At 37.9% G+C, this 21,062-nt stretch overlaps 1 protein-coding gene across 2 annotated transcripts in view; it reads left to right on the top strand.

Annotated features, from left to right (window-relative positions):
* Positions 1-21,062, top strand: part of LOC127661923 (tumor protein p53-inducible protein 11-like) — a 75,813-nt gene that overhangs the window by 45,783 nt on the left and 8,968 nt on the right. For both annotated transcript variants that reach the window (XM_052152883.1, XM_052152884.1), the window contains exons 2-3: positions 14,179-14,314; positions 14,862-14,999. In XM_052152883.1, coding sequence (XP_052008843.1) covers positions 14,871-14,999 — 129 coding nt within the window. In that variant the 5' untranslated portion in view covers positions 14,179-14,314; positions 14,862-14,870. The remainder of the gene's footprint in view (positions 1-14,178; positions 14,315-14,861; positions 15,000-21,062) is intronic.

Genomic DNA, 21,062 nt, shown 5'->3' with positions numbered 1-21,062 from the left:
TGACAGAAACTTCCCGTGGAGCAAAAAGGCAGAAGATAGCATGATCTTGATTTTCTGTATGAATACGGACTGTGAAAGCGAGGCCTCGTGATCCTACACGAGCCGATGTGGGCTCTTCCTATCATTGTGAAGCAAAATTCACCAAGCGTTGGATTGTTCACCCACTAATAGGGAACGTGAGCTGGGATTAGAACGTCAAAACAGGTTAGTTTTACCCTACTGATGTTGTGTTGTTGCAATAGTAATTCTGCTCAGTACGAGAGGAACCACAAGTTCAGACAATTGGTGCATGAGCTTGCCTGAAGAGCCACTGGTGAGAAGCTACCATCTGTGGGATTATGACTGAACGCCTCAGAGTCAGAATCCCACGGATTCTGATTTGCCTGGGATAGCTGGCCCGCGAGGGCCCGGCAAGGAGAGCCGTTCGAAATGGGGCTGGAAGAGTGCTGACCCTCTCCCATCATGCACCGCACGTTTGTGGAGAATCTGGTGCTAAATGACTCGTAGATGATCAAATTTTATCTGCATTCCCACCACTGGGTCAATAGCTCCAGAGCGTTGCCCTAAAACCCACTCATAACATGCGGCCCTAGTGCAACGTCACACACCCGGCCATTTTACAAGCAATGGGGAGGCTCAAGCTGAGGTATCATGTTATCTAGTTATCTAGAATATCGAGTTTATATAATTTGTAAATATTAGCTTGATATATAAGTTAGTGTTAACAACTCACCAACTGTAACTGCCATGGTGTCTCTCGTGGTCTCTCTACTAAATAAGCTAGTTTGCTGTGTTAGCTTTTTTAATCTGGTTAGCCAACCTGGCCAAGCTGGTCTCCCTGCCCAACTAGATAGAAAGTGCCCAAAATCCCTCAGAATCCAAACAACTCACCAGCCTGACCAAGCTGGGAGATCAGCTAAGTCATGTCTTTTGAAGTCCTTCAATTTGTTAGAAGACGAGCACAAGTGTAAAAGTATTCAAGTCCAAGCCTTATCTCTTTTAAAGAGATTTTGTTTTTAATGTCTTTCATCCATAATGTCCATGAAAGGAAAACAAGCTTTTAATTATTAGAGTTGTGGGAAGAAGGTTAAAAATACACTCCTTTTATGTTTTTATTTCTTTATTTATGTAATTTATCTTTCATAGTAATAATGTTTGAATATCTATTTACTGTACACCTGGCCACAACAAAAAACATTTAAATCAGGAAGGAAATTATACAATACCAATGCGAAACCTTGATGCTTTTGATATTTCTTAGTTCTTATTTTATTTCTACCTGCAAAATGCACTTTCAACACTTTGTACTACCACTTTGCTGTGTTTTTATGTATACAGATGTTGTGCTTTGCTGCAGTAGGGCTCTGCAGAGGGAGCCAATGTCTCAGTGGGGTGCATCAATTAGAACGTTCCACTTTTTTGGCCTGTCACTCATCGTAAGCTCTTGTGACAGACCATGAAATGGTGTAAATAGACGTGTAGGAAACCTCTTCCACCACAAACAGATAAAAAAAAAAAACGCTTTTCCTGACATGGCAAATATATGCGCAGGTCACATCCAGGTAGATGGAAGTGCTCTACATCTTTTTCATGGCCTCTGCAAAATATGACTGTATTATATGAAATCAGTGCAAGTAGTTTTAATGGAAATCATGCAGTTGCAAAAGTGCAAATTTTACTCAGCGTGCCACTCACTTTTACACTACATTTTCTGAAAGATGTGCATGAAATATGAAAGAGACAAAATACTTATAAATATACAATGCCTTTTTAAATAGGAAAGCGTTAATTGCTGAAATTAGAAGTTCTACCATAGAAGTGAGCAAAATATGCTTCCCATATGTTTATGCCTGACTACATGAGACTACTCTTTTCCTGACCTCTAATGTTTGAAAATATAAAGATCTCCACCATGGGCTTGCATTTTTTACTTGAAATAATTTCAGACAAAATGTTAATAGAGCAGACAAGCTCACTGAACAATGAGATGGATGCATTTGCAAGACTAAACTCTCCCACATCAGTGTCACGACTATGACACATGCTTTGAGGACATAAAAGAACCATGCTTTATCCCAGTCTTATGGACTAATGGACCAGAAATATTACATCTGTTTGGAGCTGTTTGTTAAAATGTGCGGATTTCATGATATTGTGTATGAAACACATTTAGACTGCACTATGATAAAACGCTTTTTAATTAAGTTTATGCCATGGATGACTAAACCCATTAAGCCTCTGCAAAGTCTTGTTTAGAGTGTGTACTTAAAAGTGCACTTACCAAGTCAGACAAGTTCTGATTACTTTATCTGAAGATGGATTAATATTAAATGCAAAGCCATAAAGCCTACAGAAAACCATGCTTTGACACTTAAAAGCCTGGAGGTAAACAAAATAATCTATTTCAGTTGTGAATAATGACTCATGAATAATCTTTTGGCTTCTTGAGAATAATAAATAGTTTTTCTCACAAAGACTTATACTGTATAATAAATTAATGATACATTTATACATTGATACATTCGGCTTATTTTTTACATGTATTTTCTTCCTGGAAAAACCCTTAACCTTCGCTATACGCAATGCATAATTTTATTTATTTAAACCGACTGATCTAATTTCAGGAGACTCTGTGCTGTCAGTAAAGGGTTAAACTTTCAACGTACGTAGTCATGTGACAAAACAACATGGTGCAGGGGCTTATAGCTCAGCGAGTAAAGACATTGACTATCACCCCTGGAGTAGGGAGTTTGAATCCAGGGTGTGCTGAGTGACTTCAGCCAGGTCTCTTAAGCAACCAAATTGGCCCGGTTGCTAGGGAGGGTAGAGCCACATGGGGTAACCTCCTCGTGGTCGCTATAACGTGTGGTTCTCGCTCTCGGTGGGGCGCATGGATGCCACAGAGAATAGCGTGAAGCCTCCATACGCTCTACATCTCTGCGGTAATGCGCTCAACAAACCACGTGATGAGATGCGGAGATTGACGTCTCAGACGCGGAGGCAACCAAGATTCGTCCTCCGCCACCCGGATTGAGGCGAGACACTACGCCACCACAAGGACTTAGAGTGCATTGGGAATCGGGCATTCCAAATTGGGTAGAAAATAAAAAAAACATGCCACAGATCACAGGGGAATTTGTTTTTGGGGGATACGCCAACTAATCTACATCTGGTTAGGAACCTAATTAAGTTTTTACATAGAAATATGTTTGAATTCTCTAAATTCGAGCGATTTATCACAAAACGCCACACTGCTTAACACTACTGTGTAGAATAGGGCTGCCCCCTGATAGTTGACCAAAAGGTTAGTGGATGAGAAGAGTCTTGGTCGAACAAGGTTTGATTGGTTGGTTGGTAGCAGTAAAAAAAACTCCACAGGAAACTGATGAACACATGTATTACCGCTGGTTGGACACTAGGTGGTACTATGGGGTGATTGTTGTTAAGCAGGGTTAGGGTTAAGCCTACACAATAAAGCAAGACATCTTGATTTCAAACTTTGTACTTTATTTTTATTTTTTTAACAAAAATTCAAATTAAACTGGAAAAAGTTCAATTAAAATGTGTTGTTCAACTTTTTGAAAGATGGATTTACAACAGTTGTCAACATCTCTCTGGCAAAGAACCTACTTCATCTGTGCATTCTCTACTGGATGGGTATTTTGTTGTCTGGAAAAAGACATCTTGTGTGAATAAATTCCTTTTGTTCCCTCCTCCATATATATAAATATATATGTATATATATTTATCTTTCGCAATATCCAATTACATCGGCAACCCCCGGGATGAAGGATCGGTGAATATTCTTGCTTTAGTGATTTTAAACTAATTTATTTAAAAAACGAACATTTAAATCAAATACATTTCTAAATTCAAATTGCACTCCAAACGAAACGAAAAAGCAATTAAAATAATGAAGTGATCAGAAAAATTATATATATCAGGGCTCAACGCTAAGGACTTTTTCTACTGGCTTGGTCGGGCCAGTGCTTCAGACTTTTACTTAACCTGCCAAAATTTTCACTGGCCCCAATACAAAAATGAAAAATAGCTGACACATCATGGCTTAAAAATATTGTCCAAAGAATATTGTCCAAAGCTAAATATTTTATATATATATATATATATATATATATATATATATATATATATATATATATATATATATATATATATACACACACACACACGCACACACACAGGCAGCCAAAAGTTTGGAATAATGTACAGATTTTACTCTTATAGAAACAAATTGTTACTTTTATTCATCAAAATGTATTCACTGATCACAATGTATAATAAGGACATTAATAACATAAAAAATTACTTTTACAGTTTGAAAAAGAAAATTCAGAACTACTTAAACTACTTCAAAGAGTTCTCATAAAAAAAATCCTCCACATTCACCAATGACAGTTTTGCAGATCCTTGGCATTCTTCCTGTCAGCTTGTCCAGATACTCATTTAACTCCACGCTTCCTGTAGCACTTGCCATAGATGTGGCTGTCTTGTCAGACACTTCTCGCGCACCTTACAGTCTAGCGGATCCCTAAAAAGCTCAATGGGGTTAAGATCCATAACACTCCAATTATCTATTGTCCAATGTCTGTTTCTTTGCCCACTCTAACCTTTTCTTTTTGATTTTCTGTTTCAAAAGTGGCTTTTTATTTGCAATTCTTCCCATAAAACCTGCACCCCTGTGTCTTCTATTTACAGTTGTACATGAAACTGGTGTTGAGCAGGTAGAATTCAATGAAGCTGTCAGCTGCGGGCTTGTGAGGCTTCTATTTCTCAAACTAGAGTCTCTGATGTACTTATCCTCTTGTTTAGTTAGCTTCATTTAATGAACCAAATAGCTTTCAACAATGTTTGATATAATGGTAAGTGATTTTCTAGTATCAAATGAGCAATTTAGCATGATTACTGAAGGATAAGGTGTTGTAGTGATGGCTGCTGGAAATGGGGCCTGTCTAGATTTGATAAAAAATGTATTTTGTAATTACTAGTGATGGTGCTGTTTTTACATCAGTATTGTCCCGAATATAATTTATGATCAGTTGAATGCCACTTTTGTGAATTAAATTACCAATTTCCTTCCGAAACTGCAAAATCTGTACATTATTCCAAAGTTTTGGCTAGCAGGTTGTGTAATATATATATATATATATATATATATATATATATATATATATATATATATATATATATAAAGATTCATTCAAATTTGTTTACCGGTTCATTCAGTCCATTTCTGTAAATCACACTTTGGTGGCAGCAAATCAAAATCTTTCATGCGTTTTAAGTCATTAAGCCATTGATTAAGCACAGAGGCCGAAACAAGTCTAATTATACTTTATTCAAACCAGCATGTCTACTAAGAGAATTTATCAGTGTTTAAATATCAGAATTAGAAACTGAGTCTCCCAGGCACTATCAAAACATTGATGTTTATATTTTGCGTGGCCTGCTCAGCCCCACCCATCTCTTTCTAGCCCAACCTATAGCATGAGTTTGGTGCGTGGCTAATTGTAGTAAGCTGTTCAGATGGGAGAATATGAACATATATATTCTCGTGTACAGATCAAAATAAATGTAGCTTCGCCTACAGATGTTAAAGCCAAAATTCAAAGACTTGCTAAAAGACAGAGAAGTAATGGAATAAAACCAGAGTTAACATTGGCGTAGCATTTACAAGGTGGAGGAATTTGTGGGAATTTATGGGGTTTGATGGAGACACCAAACTTGCGGAGTTGCTCCTTAACAGTTAAGCTACACTCAAGGCACTGACACACAAATTACCTCATTACTGTTGAGCTCCAGATGAAATTCACAAGATACTCTGTATATGTATCGTTACGCTTACTAGTTACCAGAAGAACCATCCTACCTCAGATGCCATTCAATTCAGCGATGTTATCAGATGACCCAATTCCTCTGCCATTCTTTCTGTCTGGTGTGTGTATATGTTATATTGGTCTTGTTTATTATTGTGAGGGACCGAGAAGTCAGGAACAAGGAACACCAGCTTTGTAATGAAAAAATGGGGTTTATTTGAACCCAAAAAGAAAAGACAACTTTACAACTCATAAACTTCTTACAACAAAAATAAATAAAATAAACAAACAGAAAATGAAATCAGGAAACAATTAAACAAACAACCAAACAAACTAAAGCTGACCTCTGAAATGAACAAAGCAACAGCTTATAAAGGAAAGGATGGGCCCATTACAAATTAAGAGGGAAAACAATTTAACTACTCATTCAACATACAACCTTACATAAATCAAAATCAGGACAAAAATAGAAATATATAATAAATAAAATTAAGCAAGCAAAATGCAGTCAAATACCACAAACGTACAACTAAAGAAATCAATTAATAAAAGATATTAACATTCCTTCCTCCCCCGGACCACTCCCAGCAATGGTATGTCCGGGCGGAACCAATAACCCTTAAATCTCCGTTCCTGCCCGGACTCTAAAGCTGCGTACACACTGCCAGCGACTTTGTCGCTGCAAGTCGCCAGTGGCTGGCGGTGAAGTCGCTAGTGGGTGTTCCCACTACTGGTTGCCTAGTAACGTTTATAAATGACATTCACGGATGTCATTCCATTGCTGTTGACAGCTAATCTCTTTTCTTGCCACTAAAAACAAACATTTTGGAGGGAAAAGACTAAATATAAATGGAATCAGTACATAAAATGCTTTATATCAAAGATGAATGAGAAACAAGGCGTGCTGTTTGCCATAGTGGCTGTTTATCTCCGGCGAAAATGCAAATGCCGGTCTTTCTGGGTCCATAAAATCCCCGCAATCTCAGATACACCTTTCCACGCAGTATTTTTCTTAAAAATGTCCTTGAACGTGGGAAGAGACATATCATAGAGCACTGGGAAATTTCTAACAGCAAGAATTAGCCTTTCATCCGTCTTGATAGAGAGAGAGAAGGGACACGTGAGCTCTCCCGTCGTCTCTCCTATTGGCTGTCGCTTCCGTTAGTCGCTCCAAAGTTGAACTTTTCTCAACTTTGTCGCGTCGCTGGACATGCCCACATCTAGTGCCAACGGTCGCGACAGCTCGTGTCGCCGGAAGTCGCTGTGCTCGCATTGAAAATGAATGGTATTGAGTCGCTGTTGCGCGCGATGTCGCTGGCAGTGTGTACGCACCTTAATTCTCATCGCGCCAGGATACGGCCGTCGCTTTCCCCACGCCAGGATACGGCTGCAGTGGACCATGCCTGAAGGTCACCAGTAAACTTAAACTCAAAATAGAGACAAATATAAGTGACAGATACAATGTAACTAATTTGCGTGCACTTCAAATCAGTAACAAAGTAAATAAAAATGTGTTGTAAATGTAAACTTAACAATAAAGAATTAATGGATGTTGTTTGTTCCGTGTAGTTATTGTCCCATTATACTAAACAAATAAATGTGAATGACAAAATAAGGAAAGAAACTTAAGGATTCTTAAATGAATAAATTAATGTCTGTGTAAATGAATGTGTGTGCATGAGAGTGATGACACAACATTACCGCTCTTGTGCGGACTCCACCTGGGCCGTCACAATTATGAAGTTAAAACATTTATAACCGTTTATTTAGTACATCCTATTTTTCATAGGGAGTTTTTTTCATGCTGACCCTGTGCTCTGACCCCAGCTTAGTTGGGATATGTGAAAACAACTGCATTTCATTGGCTCTGTACCTGTATTCTGCACAATGACAATAAAGTTTAATCTTAATAAAGCTTTTTTAAAAAGTTTTTTTTTTTCCTTTGGTCGTTTGATCTTATGTCACCAAGTAAGCAAGGACTGTTTCCCTCACAAAATAGGTGTATGACATCAGTTCCATTGGCAGATGATTCTGCCAAATTAGGACTTCATTAGAGGTTGTGGACATGGTTGATATCCCCAACAAACTGTTGCTGTGTAGGAATGATTTGGGCCTGAAGCTATATTTCTTCTTTGATATTCTCACTCAAGCATGCTTGTCTGTTTTTCAGCAGTTGCAATGAATTGCTGTTTTAAATATATAAATATTTAATCCCTTCTCATGAACTTGCCACCTAAGGCAGAAAGTTCTGTAATTAGTCTCTGGATGTCTTGGTGGAAACAAAGGCTGTGTTCAAAATGGCATACTTCCTTACTACTTTAAACACTAAAATGAAGGAAAAGGGTGGATTAGGGTTGGGCTATAGGATTATGTAATAAGATATCGACAATATTTATCAAATGTCATGATGCCAATTGTGACAGCTGTTGACAGATGATGATCGAACAATATCGGGAAATGGCAAAACCTTGGAGTTGGGAAGTCGCAAATATATTAAATAGTAGCCCAATAGTTATTGTGCACTTACGTTTTGAGATAGTAGTCAAAATATTAGAATGTTAAAAGCATTATGGATTAAAGAGGCCGGTTGTATCCATTTTCACTGACAACGTGTTCTCTGAATAGTATGAAACATTTTCCATAGCAGTTATAAACTATTCTCTAGACTCAGACGTAAATTGTAGCTTAAAACATACACTATGGCTTAACAACTAGAAAAAAAGCACATATATTATAAATTTAATTATTAAGTTAATACAGCCTGTTGGAAAAATACATTTTATGAAATGTCATCAAGGCGAAAATGAGTGACAAACATCTGTCATCGGTCACACTTTATTCAAAACAAATTGTTTTTTGACATCAACTTGTATTCATCATCCACTCTATAAAGAAAAGTTTTTAATTCGTGGGCTATGAAATTAAACTTTTAGTACATTAAAATTTAAGTTTTCTTTAGAAAATAAATGTATGGCATGCATAGGCCCATTAAGCAACCTTATGTTTTGTTTAGGGAAAGCGCAGTTTAAGAAACAAAGTTGAAAGGGATTAAATCATAAAATAATACAAAAACACATTCACCTTGAACCTAAAGTTTAGTTCTATTTCATTTTCTTTAGGAAGCATTAACTAAATGTAATACAAACACAAATTCAACACAGTGTAAATTATTAGGCAGCATGAAATGCATTAATGAAATGCAATACAAACATATATTCAATAAGAACACAGTAGACATTTGTAGGCAGTATTAATTGGAGAACTCAAGGGAATTTTTTAGACTGACACCAATTAAGAAAACCAGTGTTTTCTTTTCACTGAAGCAGACTAAACAAACTGTTGTAGACATTTTTTTGAACAAATGATGTGGGTTGTGTTGAAGTTTCTAAAGGTAATATCGCCCAGTCCAAGGGTGGATACAACAAACTGCTTGGAATACTGTATTCCACAATGCAATGTGCCGGACCTGACCTTTCATTTCATTTCATTTTTTCCTTCAGTTTTAATTGATTCCTACAAAACATATATACAAGAGCAAAACAAACAAGAACATATACTATATATATATATATATATATATATATATATATATATATATATATATATATATATATAAGAATCATCATTTAAACCCCACAACCACCCCTCCCAATCCCCAACCCCACCCTGACCCCCAACAAACATCCCTGGGGTCACATAAGAGTATATACACATGATTATAGTCACACACAAAAAAAATTATTAATAATAAAAACTTTTTTTTATTAATAATAAAAAAAATATTAATAATAATAATAATAATTACACATCCAGCAATGTCAGGTATCCGCCCCATTTGTCCATAAACAAATTACAGAGTCTGGGGCAAAATGAAAGCCAAGTGCCCAATGCATCACATACAAGACTCTGAACCTTTAACCAAAACTTCTGGATATTAACACATCTCCAAAAGACATGGGTTATGTCGCCATCCTCTGATTGTGAAGGTGGGTGTGTCTTTAAGACCAAGCCTATACAATCTAGAGGGGGTCCAATAAAATCTTTGTAAAATTTTGAATTGCATAAGGCGTACCCTTGCATCTCTAGAAGCAGATTTTTTTTTTTTTTTTATCATAGCCCACTCTCCTTCCTCCAACAACAAGTTTAAATCTTTCTCCCATAATCTCTTAAGAGAAGTTGAAGCTCTGTCCCCTCAGACTCTAAATTAGCAGGGACTAATACACTGATGCCTCATGACCTTTTCCAAAAGCAGTAATCACCACCCCCAGAGTATCTGCTGCTTTTTTTTAAAATCCACTCTGACCAGCAGAAAGGGAATACATAATTTGGAGTTAAACCATAAGCTTGAGGCAAGATTTAAATAAATGTCAGAATTAAACACTCTGGACACTTTTGTTCATACCGAGTGTAAATGCGAGATAATGGGGTGTAACTTTACTTGTCCAATTAGTTTGATTTAAAGGCTTTGCAATGGCGAAATAGGGGCAAGAACTTCCTGTTCAATACAAAACCAGGGAGGGACTCTCTCAGGTGGAAGCGACCAATGAGCCAAAATCTTGGGTAGGTCTAGCCCACCTTTATCAGACGGCCTGTGCAATTTACCTAAATGTAATCTGGGATGTTGCCCCTTCCAAATGAAGGACTTCACTATGCTGTCAAATTGCTTGAAAGTAGAGAGGGGGACATCTGTAGGGAGTGACTGACGCAGGTAGTTGAATTTTGGAATACAATTCATTTTAATAACATTAACATTCCCAATCTTATTATTAAAGGGTCAAAATTAAGTGTAACTAAATCACACAAATTTGCTGGAAATAAAATACCCAAATATTTGCCCTGTTTGGGCCACTGGAAGGTACCCGGCTGAAAAGCCATTATCGGGCAGTACACTGTTAGATCCGAAGACTCAGATTTAGACCAATTAACTCTGTATCCCGAGAACTTGGAAAAGGAATTAAAGATTCCGTGGAGGCAAGGCCTAGATCTAGTGGGGTCAGAGACAAATAGTAAACTATAATCTGCGTTAAGCAGAATCTTATGCGCCACACCTCCCGCCATCACCCCTGGAAAATCATCCTCCTTTCTTATCGCGGCTGCTAATGGTTCCAGGGCAAGACAGAACAATACTTGGGAAAGAGGGCAATCCTTCTGGGTGCCTCTATCTAGAGTAAAATTATCTGAAATTAAATCATTTGTTTGTACCGCTACCGGGTGTCTATAAAGTAACTTAATCCATCCAATAAAATAATTCCCGAACACATATTTCTAAAATCTTAGAAAATCAAAACGCATTTTCGGCATCAAGTGAGATGGCCACGACCAGAGACTTATCATTCCCCACTCACCACGTGATATTGATGAAACGCCTAATGTTGTCAGAAGAGCTTCGGCCTCGAATAAACCTCCAAGATTATCTCAGAATCAAGATAATTTTTTTGCTCAGTCATCAGCTTAGGGAGTTCTAATGGTTCCACAATGTTTCAAATTTCTTCATCGGTAGACAAAGATGTGGAACTATAAAGATCATTATAGAATTTTTTAAAAGCCGTATTTATTTCAATGGCTGAGATAAATATTTCACCACTTGCAGATTTCACTGAGGGAATGGTAGAAAAAGACTCTCTCTGCTTTATATATATCCAAAAGCTACCCTGCTTTGTCCCCTGACTCAAAGTATGACTGTCTTGCCCTGAATAACCAAAACTCCACCTTACGCAACAAAATAGTATTATATCTGTATTTCAATCAGGTCAATTCTCTGAGGCCATCAGATGACTTCAGTGCTTCAGCTCTGCCTTGACACTTTTAATATTCTCTTCCAATTCCACGAGTTCTAGTGCTTCTATATATTGATGAGTGAGGCGTACTGTATGATCCGACCTCTAGGAACCGCCTTAAGTGCTTCCCAAGCCACGCCCACAGAGGATATTGAGAACCAGTTGGTCTCTATATAAACATTGAATTCAGCCTTTAACATTTATTGGAATTCAGGATTTTGCAAAAGGTATAAATTAAAGTGGCAACTGTATGATTTATTTTTCTCTTTATGTGGCAACACCTCTAAACTCACCAGGACGTGATCTGAGACTAAGATGTTTCCAATTGAGCAATCCACAATAGATGAAATGAGGGACTTCACATCCTGTGAAGTGTCAATGTTGCTCTAGGGGGCTTACACACTTTTGCTTCACTGTGATCAAGAACTGAGTCCATCAAAAGATTAAAGTCTCCTCAGAATATTATATTATACACTCGCTTGGATCTTTGTGCTTTTTAAGAATCAGACTGATCCGGGCTTGTGTCATGGTTGGCGGAATAAATAAGAGCCCGAGGATTTTGAATTCTTTGACATTTTGACTTCACAGAACAGTTATGTAGTAGGGTGTATCGCATCTCACTGGTTTATGACATAAAAATAATTAAAAATTAGCAAAGTGCGCAGAGCTCAGCTGCAGTTTTTAACATCTCCTTTACACATTATTTGCTCGGACTGCCAAATTTAAAGACATCACACAAAATTGGATTAAAAAATGCAAAGTAACCGTCTTTATATGCAAAATTATAACGGGACTGCACTAGTTGATTTAAACATGCAACGTGATGAGGTCATGTGACAACAAATTAGCACTCTTAAAAGTATACTTTTTTAGAATGTTTATTGTAGAACAATATAAACTAAAACAGTGTATACTGTGCAGTATTTTAAATGTAATAAGCTAGAATTCTATTCTGAACATTGCCATAGGCTTGTGCTGCTGTGATGTGTTGGGATTTTAGCAATAAAAAAAATGATGTTACTTATCCTGTCTTTGCTTCTTTATATCATCGTCCATTAGCAGATGAGATACACATGAAGAGGAGCTTTTAACAAAGCTAACCGCTAAACTCACACAACCATTAGATCTTTTACTTGTCAAAGGTGTGATTTGACTGCCAAAAGGGTTGCAATGGGGTCGTCAAGAGGAACAGAGCCTCATCACAGAATAAATACTTTCAATAATGAGGAAGGGTGCTAAATGCGCAATCTGTGGTGTTGCTAGGCAACTGCATCAGCATCACTCCAGTAGCCTCATGTCAAGAAACCACACAATTGAATGGCGTTTCCTGGCTGGTGTATGTGATTTGTTGCACATTGATTGCCCCGTTGTCTGGCTCTTATCGATGATGGTAAAGTCACACACACATGGTGGACAAGCGCTTATGAGCCAATATCATTCAGTAAAGGAAGGAATAATTTGGGGGTGTCACCTGTTAGCACACCAGTTAAGCATTAGTGTGAATATTTCAGTCACAGTCATGAGCATGTTTCTCTTTGCCCCATTGTCTGCAGTATGCAATGCTGTGCATCAGTTATGAAGCAGGTGTTGTTTTGCCATCATTAGTGCACAAATCATTAATTAGGAATCAGTACTGAACATTGAAACTGTGAGCCGTTCGCTAGCGCACTGATGGTTGCAGATCACGCTGATAAAAGATACTCTGTGCTCATTAATTCAGATTCCCAGCCATTGCAGTTTATACATTTATATATTTATAAATAGATGAGACAAAGCTACAACTATTCCCAACAGGATTTAGCACAAACCTTGTTGTCTTTTCTTGTCTGAAGTGTTCTATCCGATTCTCATGTTTCTCTCATTACTTTGAATGAAAGAGTCAGATTTCCTGGCTGTAGGAAGTGGTACATATCGACTGATATGGGTTTATAAATGGCCAATGTTTCATCCATCCATCCATCCATCCATCCTTTTTATGCTGAAAATAAAAAGGAATGTTTTAATGAATATCTTGGGTCGACTTTTAGTTACAATGGCAGTGGCCAAATATTATCCGATTAATCGGCTTGGTAATTCTATCGCTCTATCACTAAATGTGTATGTTCTGTTTTGAGTGAAATGTTTGGTCTGTTTGATAAATGTACAGTTCTTATGCAGACAGCTTTCAAGCAATATCTCTTATTCATTGCATTATTATTCACAGCATTTGAAACATCCTTATTATATGTTTAATTGACTAGGTTTTTACTAATGAATGGCTAAATTTTATAAAAAAAATTGTTTTCCAAGGTTCATTTTTCCAGTCTTTGTTGAGTGAAAATATACTGGCACAAACATTATTGGGATCAGAAAGGGTTGCAGTGGTTGATTTATTCATTAATTTATGCATTTATCCATAATTTAATTCCAAAATTTAATTTTAAAGAGACTGATGGTCTAATGATGTCTTCGTTCAAAATGTGGTGGTACTTTACTTTTTAATGTAATTTTGCATCTTGGCTTTTGAGTAGAAGAGTGTTGATGACTGTACTCATTTTAAAATCTACCCCTCTCTTTCTCTCTTGCAGCGGCCTGAACTCCTCCAGAGTCAGGCGTGCACGCATTTCATCTTCTTCCTCATCAATTGTGACGCCGAACTCCTGTCTCCCTCTGCTGAGGGAGCTCCTGCTGTTTAAACTTCTGCTGTCCAACACACGAAAGCAGGTGACTTCAGTGCATGCAATGAAAGACAATCACTATGTCCTTTTACACACCAGGCAACCTGGGAATATGATATCTCAGTAGACTGAGGTATCATATTCCTGCAGGCCGAGCAGTACATGGCAGGAGATATTCTATGGCCCTGCCTGCATCTGACATTAAAATATCCTCATTCCAGTTACACAGTGTCTAACACAGATTGAGGTTCTCCCATAGAAGAGCTGTCCCCAGTTTGGATGCAAACATTCAGCACAGGCACTATGCAGCCTGTGAAGACTGATTTTGTCCCATTTGATTCTTATTACTACATAGTTGAGAACAAAATATAATTGCATCCCTTGAGTAATCATTTGCCTCATATAGGGGGTTGACTGGTTTGCCAGGCCAGCCTTGTGCCCTTGAGGATTCTGCATAGGAAAGATCTTATCTCATTAGAAGAAGAACTCCATTCCCAGTGCACAAAAGTGTGTGAGTGTGGGCACTGTGGCCTCTTGTTGTACATGCAGGAATTTGTTATGACGAATCTAATGTGATCTTTCTTTTTCTGTAGACTGTTGGAATGTCTTCTAAATCTCATCCTCCTCTGATGAAGAAACACAGTCAGACTGATCTGGTGAGCCGGCTCAAGACGCGCAAGATCCTGGGCGTCGGTGGGGAGGATGATGATGGAGAGGTGCATAGGTCAAAGGTCAGATTTCAAACCTTGCATTTTTGTTTCCTTAAATTCCTGTTTGTGACTTGCATACCAACTAAAACTAATCTGTATGTTTGTGTTTTGCATTCATTTCATGTTTCATGTGTAATTACAAAAAAACATGATGCAATACTTTTTTTCTGATCTCATGTGCAGCGCAGTCAAAACTGGTGTTTGAAATATTAATCATGTAAGAGGTAAAGTCAGTTCAGCTCTCGGGTTGTTGCATTTTAGCTGTTTAATTCAAGCAAATTAAGCCTCAATGAGACACTCGATGCAAATTTAAGATTGTATTATATTTTTTATGTAATTTGATTTCTTTATTCTTTTTTGTGCATTGTATGTTGGAATAATTAGTTACAAAAACATCTTTAGTTACTCTTAACATTACTCTTAACAACTTACAAAAATAACTTGCTCTAAAAAACACAAATATTTTAATTAATCTTGTGTCATACCATTTATGAGATACAGGTAAATACTTAAACTTTTGCCATTCATCTCAATGACAAAACTGCCTCAATTTACCTGTAATGACCCTACACATACTGGCGACCTGTCCAGGGTGTCCCCCGCCTTTCGCCCAATGTTAGCTGGGATAGGCTCCAGCCCCCCGCGACCCTGTACACAGGATAAGCGGTTGACGATGGATGGATGGATGGACCCTACACATAACATAAAGATCTATGTGCCTTTTACTGATTGAGGCAATTAATGAATCTTTCTTTCATTGTTAATCTGTCTCATCTTTCACTGCTATTACTAGAAAATAAATGAAGTTGATGTCACTGATGATACTCTGTGATACTGATGATATTCTGTGGCCTATATTTGTTTTCCTTGGTACCTGTACACGCATGAATGGACATAATCAAGCTCTTTTTCCATTGAGATCATATATACACTGGAAAGGCCTATCTCTGTGATATAAATAATATAAATAATTAAAAAAATCGACTTGCTTTCCTGACTGGCGACCTGTCCAGGGTGTCCCCCGCCTTTCGCCCAATGTTAGCTGGGATAGGCTCCAGCCCCCCGCGACCCTGTCTGTACACAGGATAAGCGGTTGACGATGGATGGATGGATGGATGGATGGACTTGCTTTCCTGCTGTATATATTTAAACTGCATTGAATCATGTTCACAAATACACTCTGAGATGCTTGTACCCCTACAGTATCTGAGGATGTTTATACTTGCCATGTGTTCACAAGTAAAGTAGAACATTGTTGATCTGGTATGTGAGAGAGAAGGACACTTTCGAAAGCAGAAATAAATGAGGGAAGCACTCCATTCCACTTTTCACTCTTTCTTCAGCTGCACCCGCACAGGAAAGCGAGCGTGGCTTTGTAAAACGGCTGTTGTTGTCTGCTTGAGGAGGGTGGTTGAGTTTCCTGTATATAGACTCAAGGGGCATGGTTTGGTGGAGTCATTGGGGTTACACAGAGCTTTGGTACGGGCCTAGATTTGTACTTCCCCTTTCAGCACAAATACAGCTTAGGGTTATTGAACTCCTTTTGTAGGATTTGCCAAAGCTATTCCGCCATTTATTCACCAGCCTTTCTGGTAGCTCACTGTGGCTATTCAGTATAATTTGAAAAGAGTGATGGAATTGTTTGATTTAAAGCAATATTACAACTAAATATTTACTCATGTTGTTCCAAACCTCTATGTTGTTTTTTTTAAGGGGAAACATCAAAAGTAGCAATTTTTGAAGAAATGCTTTGCAGCTCTTGCAACATGACAGGTTATAGTGTCAAGCTCCAATTATTACTACGCAATAGATTTATGTGAGGGACAGACCGAAATGGCAGTTGTCAACGTATTTGATGCCAAAATGTAACGGTTCTAATGTGTATAGTAAATGAATTCCATGTGCTATATTTTAATTTTTGACACAAGTTTCGGGAAGGGCAAGATTATTTGTAAAAAGGACATTGCTCTCAAAAATCTCTCATATGACTTAAGAAGTTGTTTGCACTACCTTATATAATGCTTGATGCTTTGTTTTTGTTTTTTTGTCATTTTTAAAATACTCTCATTGTGTTCCACAGAAAAATAACCGCTTTAGGATTTAGAATGACATTAGGATGAGTAAATAATAACATTTACTGAGATTGAAATTAAATATCTTCTCACTTACAGTACACAGCTGTAGATGGGTTGCAACCTCACAATGACAGATTTAGACTTTCACTGTTACTTTTCCTTCCTTGCTTTGCTAACTGTTTTCCGTCACACATGTGCCAGTGCTTGATGAATGAGGGAGCGTGCGGTCACACAGGCCTGATTGTTTATTTCTTCCTCTTCCTGCCTTCCCTCTGCCTCTGCTTGCTTGCCTGTGCCACACTATTATGAATTACGATTCCTGCTGAATGTGTCTGACGCTGATGATTCAGGTCTGCTTCCTGGAGAAGGGTCTGTTCCTGTGAAAAACACTTATTCCAGAATAACTGCACAGATGCATGATTCAGTAATGTCACAACGGCCACAGGCCGAACTTGGGAACATGTTCACAATGATGTCAGAAATACATGATCAGCACCTAGTGAAGCATTGTTATTTGTGCTTTTTGGTGTAATCATGGACATTGGGGAGGAGACGAACTACTGATCGATATGGGATTTTTGAGACCGATGCCGATTTTAGAGTTGGCAAATTCACAGATTACCGATGTGGTGGCCGATATAGTTGATTTTTGAGCTGGAATGAAAACAGACCTTTTATATTTTTTTTTGCACCAACATGACTATGCAAAGGTACTCGGAAGTCTGCTTTCTTCATCAAAATATCAGAGAATATTTGACATTATTATTATACATTGTCAACAAATTCTAGAAAGGAACACTGAGAAAATAAAGAATAAAAATGTAATTAATAGCTAAATAAAAATCTGTAATGTATGTTAAGTATCAGACAATTGCTGACCATTTAAATAAAGAATAAATTCAAATAAAATAAATAGCTAAATAAACATCAGTACTGTTTAGTATCAGTCAAATGCTGACCATTTAAATATTGGCAGTCAATCAGGGGCAGTTTGTAAAACAAGAAGCATTTACACCTGCCGAGTCAAGAGATAAACAGCGGCAGCGGTGTTGCACCATATTCTGCTATACAAGTTCAGGAAAAACATTCAACGGTGGAAAACCAGACTTTTAAATATTACATTTTGTAAATGCAACGACTGGAATTGTTCAGTTGAAGGGGGTTCCAAACTGCGAAAACTACATGTTTACACATTAGCTTCCACTCAGCTGACAAGCAATGAAAGTAGCTATGTGATAAGCTAGTAAGCAATAAGCTTGTTGTCACAGAGAGTAAAAGACATACATTGTTTATTTACTTTTCAGCATTGCGTCTCACCAACTAGGTAACAACATAGCGTGAAATCAACACTCAACAGACACAATCCACCACCGCACCATTGTCTTCTGAGCTGCAAAAAGATGCTCTGATGCTTATCTTTCAATCTGCTACATTACTGACTGCACTGACAATCTATAGCTGGCTAACACAGCAAAGAGATGTGATAAACATGAGTGCCACGGTTGTCAGGGACAGGGTTAGCATTATATTAGTTCTATTGAAAAGGGAAATGATGGGGTCATCGTTTATTTTTATTTATTTATTTTTCTCCCCAATTTGGAATGCCCAATGCTCTAAATCCTCGTGGTGCCTCAATAATTTAACATTAACTTAAGTTGATAACCATAATTTAGATAACAACAATGACCAATGAAAATGCAGATACAGAATCATTTCGTTGCTACTGGTTTGACAAAACGTGTGAGGTCTTTTGGATACAACAAATTAAACAAATCTCCATTATTCATCTCCATCAGTTTGATGCCCACTCTCTGAGGGGTTTTTCACCATTATGAAAGATGAGGTTGAGGATGGATGTGCTGATCCCTGGAAGTATGTGACACATTTAATAGACCTGGTGTCAGTATGCAGAATAATTAAAAACAAATAAATTGGTATCTCTCTAAATTACATATTCAATCTTACAAGAATAGGAGTGTTGTGTTTTATGAAGGTGATCAAACTAGTAATGCTGCACTCCAGAGCCACTGCAGACACAAAAATGAACCATTATATAGTTTAATAAAAATCTTGATGCAATACAAAATAATGAGAAATATAGAAAAATATGTACCTTTTATGACATTGTTTGTCATTGTTTTGAAGCCAAATGTCCCCTTTGATTTTCACTTGTCATGTCTCGGATAATGTTGATGGCCAGAACTTCAGAGTTAGGTGAAGGTCTTTGTTAAAAACCCATGTTCAATTAATATGGCATTTTCACACAAAACAAAAAAAAAAAAAAAAAAACAGAAAAAAACCCATAATTATCATATTTGTGTACATGACAATAAAACTACAAACAACAAATACTTACAAGTTGAGAAATTGATTTTTTTTTAAATCATTCTTCACTTTGACTTTGGACATTTGACATATTCACACTCTTGAATAGAGCTTGATTAATTTATTTATTTCAGTGCAGTTGTCTTAATTCAATGCTGTGATGTGCTCATGGAAACCTGGTATCAGGATTACTAGTCAATCCACAACTGAGATTTTAGTGATTCAAGTTTAAAATTACTTACCTCCTGGAGGAGAATATCGAGCTTCCAGTGCACAACAATACAAAAAACAATACAAAAACAGCAGCAAGACCGATAATAATGAAAAAAAATAATTATACATATACGTACAGTGAGGAAAATAAGTATTTGAACACCCTGCTATTTTGCAAGTTCTCCCACTTGGAAATCATGGAGGGATCTGAAATTGTCATCGTAGGTGCATGTCCACTGTGAGAGACATAATCTAAAAAAAAAAAAATCCAGAAATCACAATATATGATTTAAATATAAATATAACTATTTATTTGTATGATACAGCTGCAAATAAGTATTTGAACACCTGTCTATCAGCTAGAATTCTGACCCTCAAAGACCTGTTAGTCTGCCTTTAAAATGTCCACCTCCACTCCATTTATTATCCTAAATTAGATGCACCTGTTTGAGGTCGTTAGCTGCATAAAGACACCTGTCCACCCCATACAATCAGTAAGAATCCAACTACTAACATGGCCAAGACCAAAGAGCTGTCCAAAGACACTAGAGACAAAATTGTACACCTCCACAAGGCTGGAAAGGGCTACGGGAAATTGCCAAGCAGCTTGGTGAAAAAAGGTCCACTGTTGGAGCAATCATTAGAAAATGGAAGAAGCTAAACATGACTGTCAATCTCCCTCGGACTGGGGCTCCATGCAAGATCTCACCTCGTGGGGTCTCAATGATCCTAAGAAAGGTGAGAAATCAGCCCAGAACTACTCGGGAGGAGCTGGTCAATGACCTGAAAAGAGCTGGGACCACCGTTTCCAAGGTTACTGTTGGTAATACACTAAGACGTCATGGTTTGAAATCATGCATGGCACGGAAGGTTCCCCTGCTTAAACCAGCACATGTCAAGGCCCGGCTTAAGTTTGCCAATGACCATTTGGATGATCCAGAGGAGTCATGGGAGAAAGTCATGTGGTCAGATGAGACCAAAATATAACTTTTTGGTCATAATTCCACTAACCGTGTTTGGAGGAAGAAGAATGATGAGTACCATCCCAAGAACACCATCCCTACTGTGAAGCATGGGGTTGGTAGCATCATGCTTTGGGGGTGTTTTTCTGCACATGGGACAGGGTGACTGCACTGTATTAAGGAGAGGATGACCGGGGCCATGTATTGCAAGATTTTGGGGAACAACCTCCTTCCCTCAGTTAGAGCTTTGAAGATGGGTCGAGGCTGGGTCTTCCAACATGACAATGACCCGAAGCACACAGCCAGGATAACCAAGGAGTGGCTCTGTAAGAAGCATATCAAGGTTCTGGCGTGGCCTAGCCAGTCTCTAGACCTATACCCAATAGAGAATCTTTGGAGGGAGCTCAACCTCCGTGTTTCTCAGCGACAGCCCAGAAACCTGACTGATCTAGAGAAGATCTGTGTGGAGGAGTCGGCCAAAATCCCTCCTGCAGTGTGTGCAAACCTGG

The sequence above is a fragment of the Xyrauchen texanus genome, chromosome 21 (assembly GCF_025860055.1).
Source record: "Xyrauchen texanus isolate HMW12.3.18 chromosome 21, RBS_HiC_50CHRs, whole genome shotgun sequence".
Classification (NCBI taxonomy): Eukaryota; Metazoa; Chordata; class Actinopteri; order Cypriniformes; family Catostomidae; genus Xyrauchen; species Xyrauchen texanus.
The sequence above is the reverse complement of the archived record's forward strand: the minus strand, read 5'-3'. Positions and strand labels throughout refer to the sequence as shown.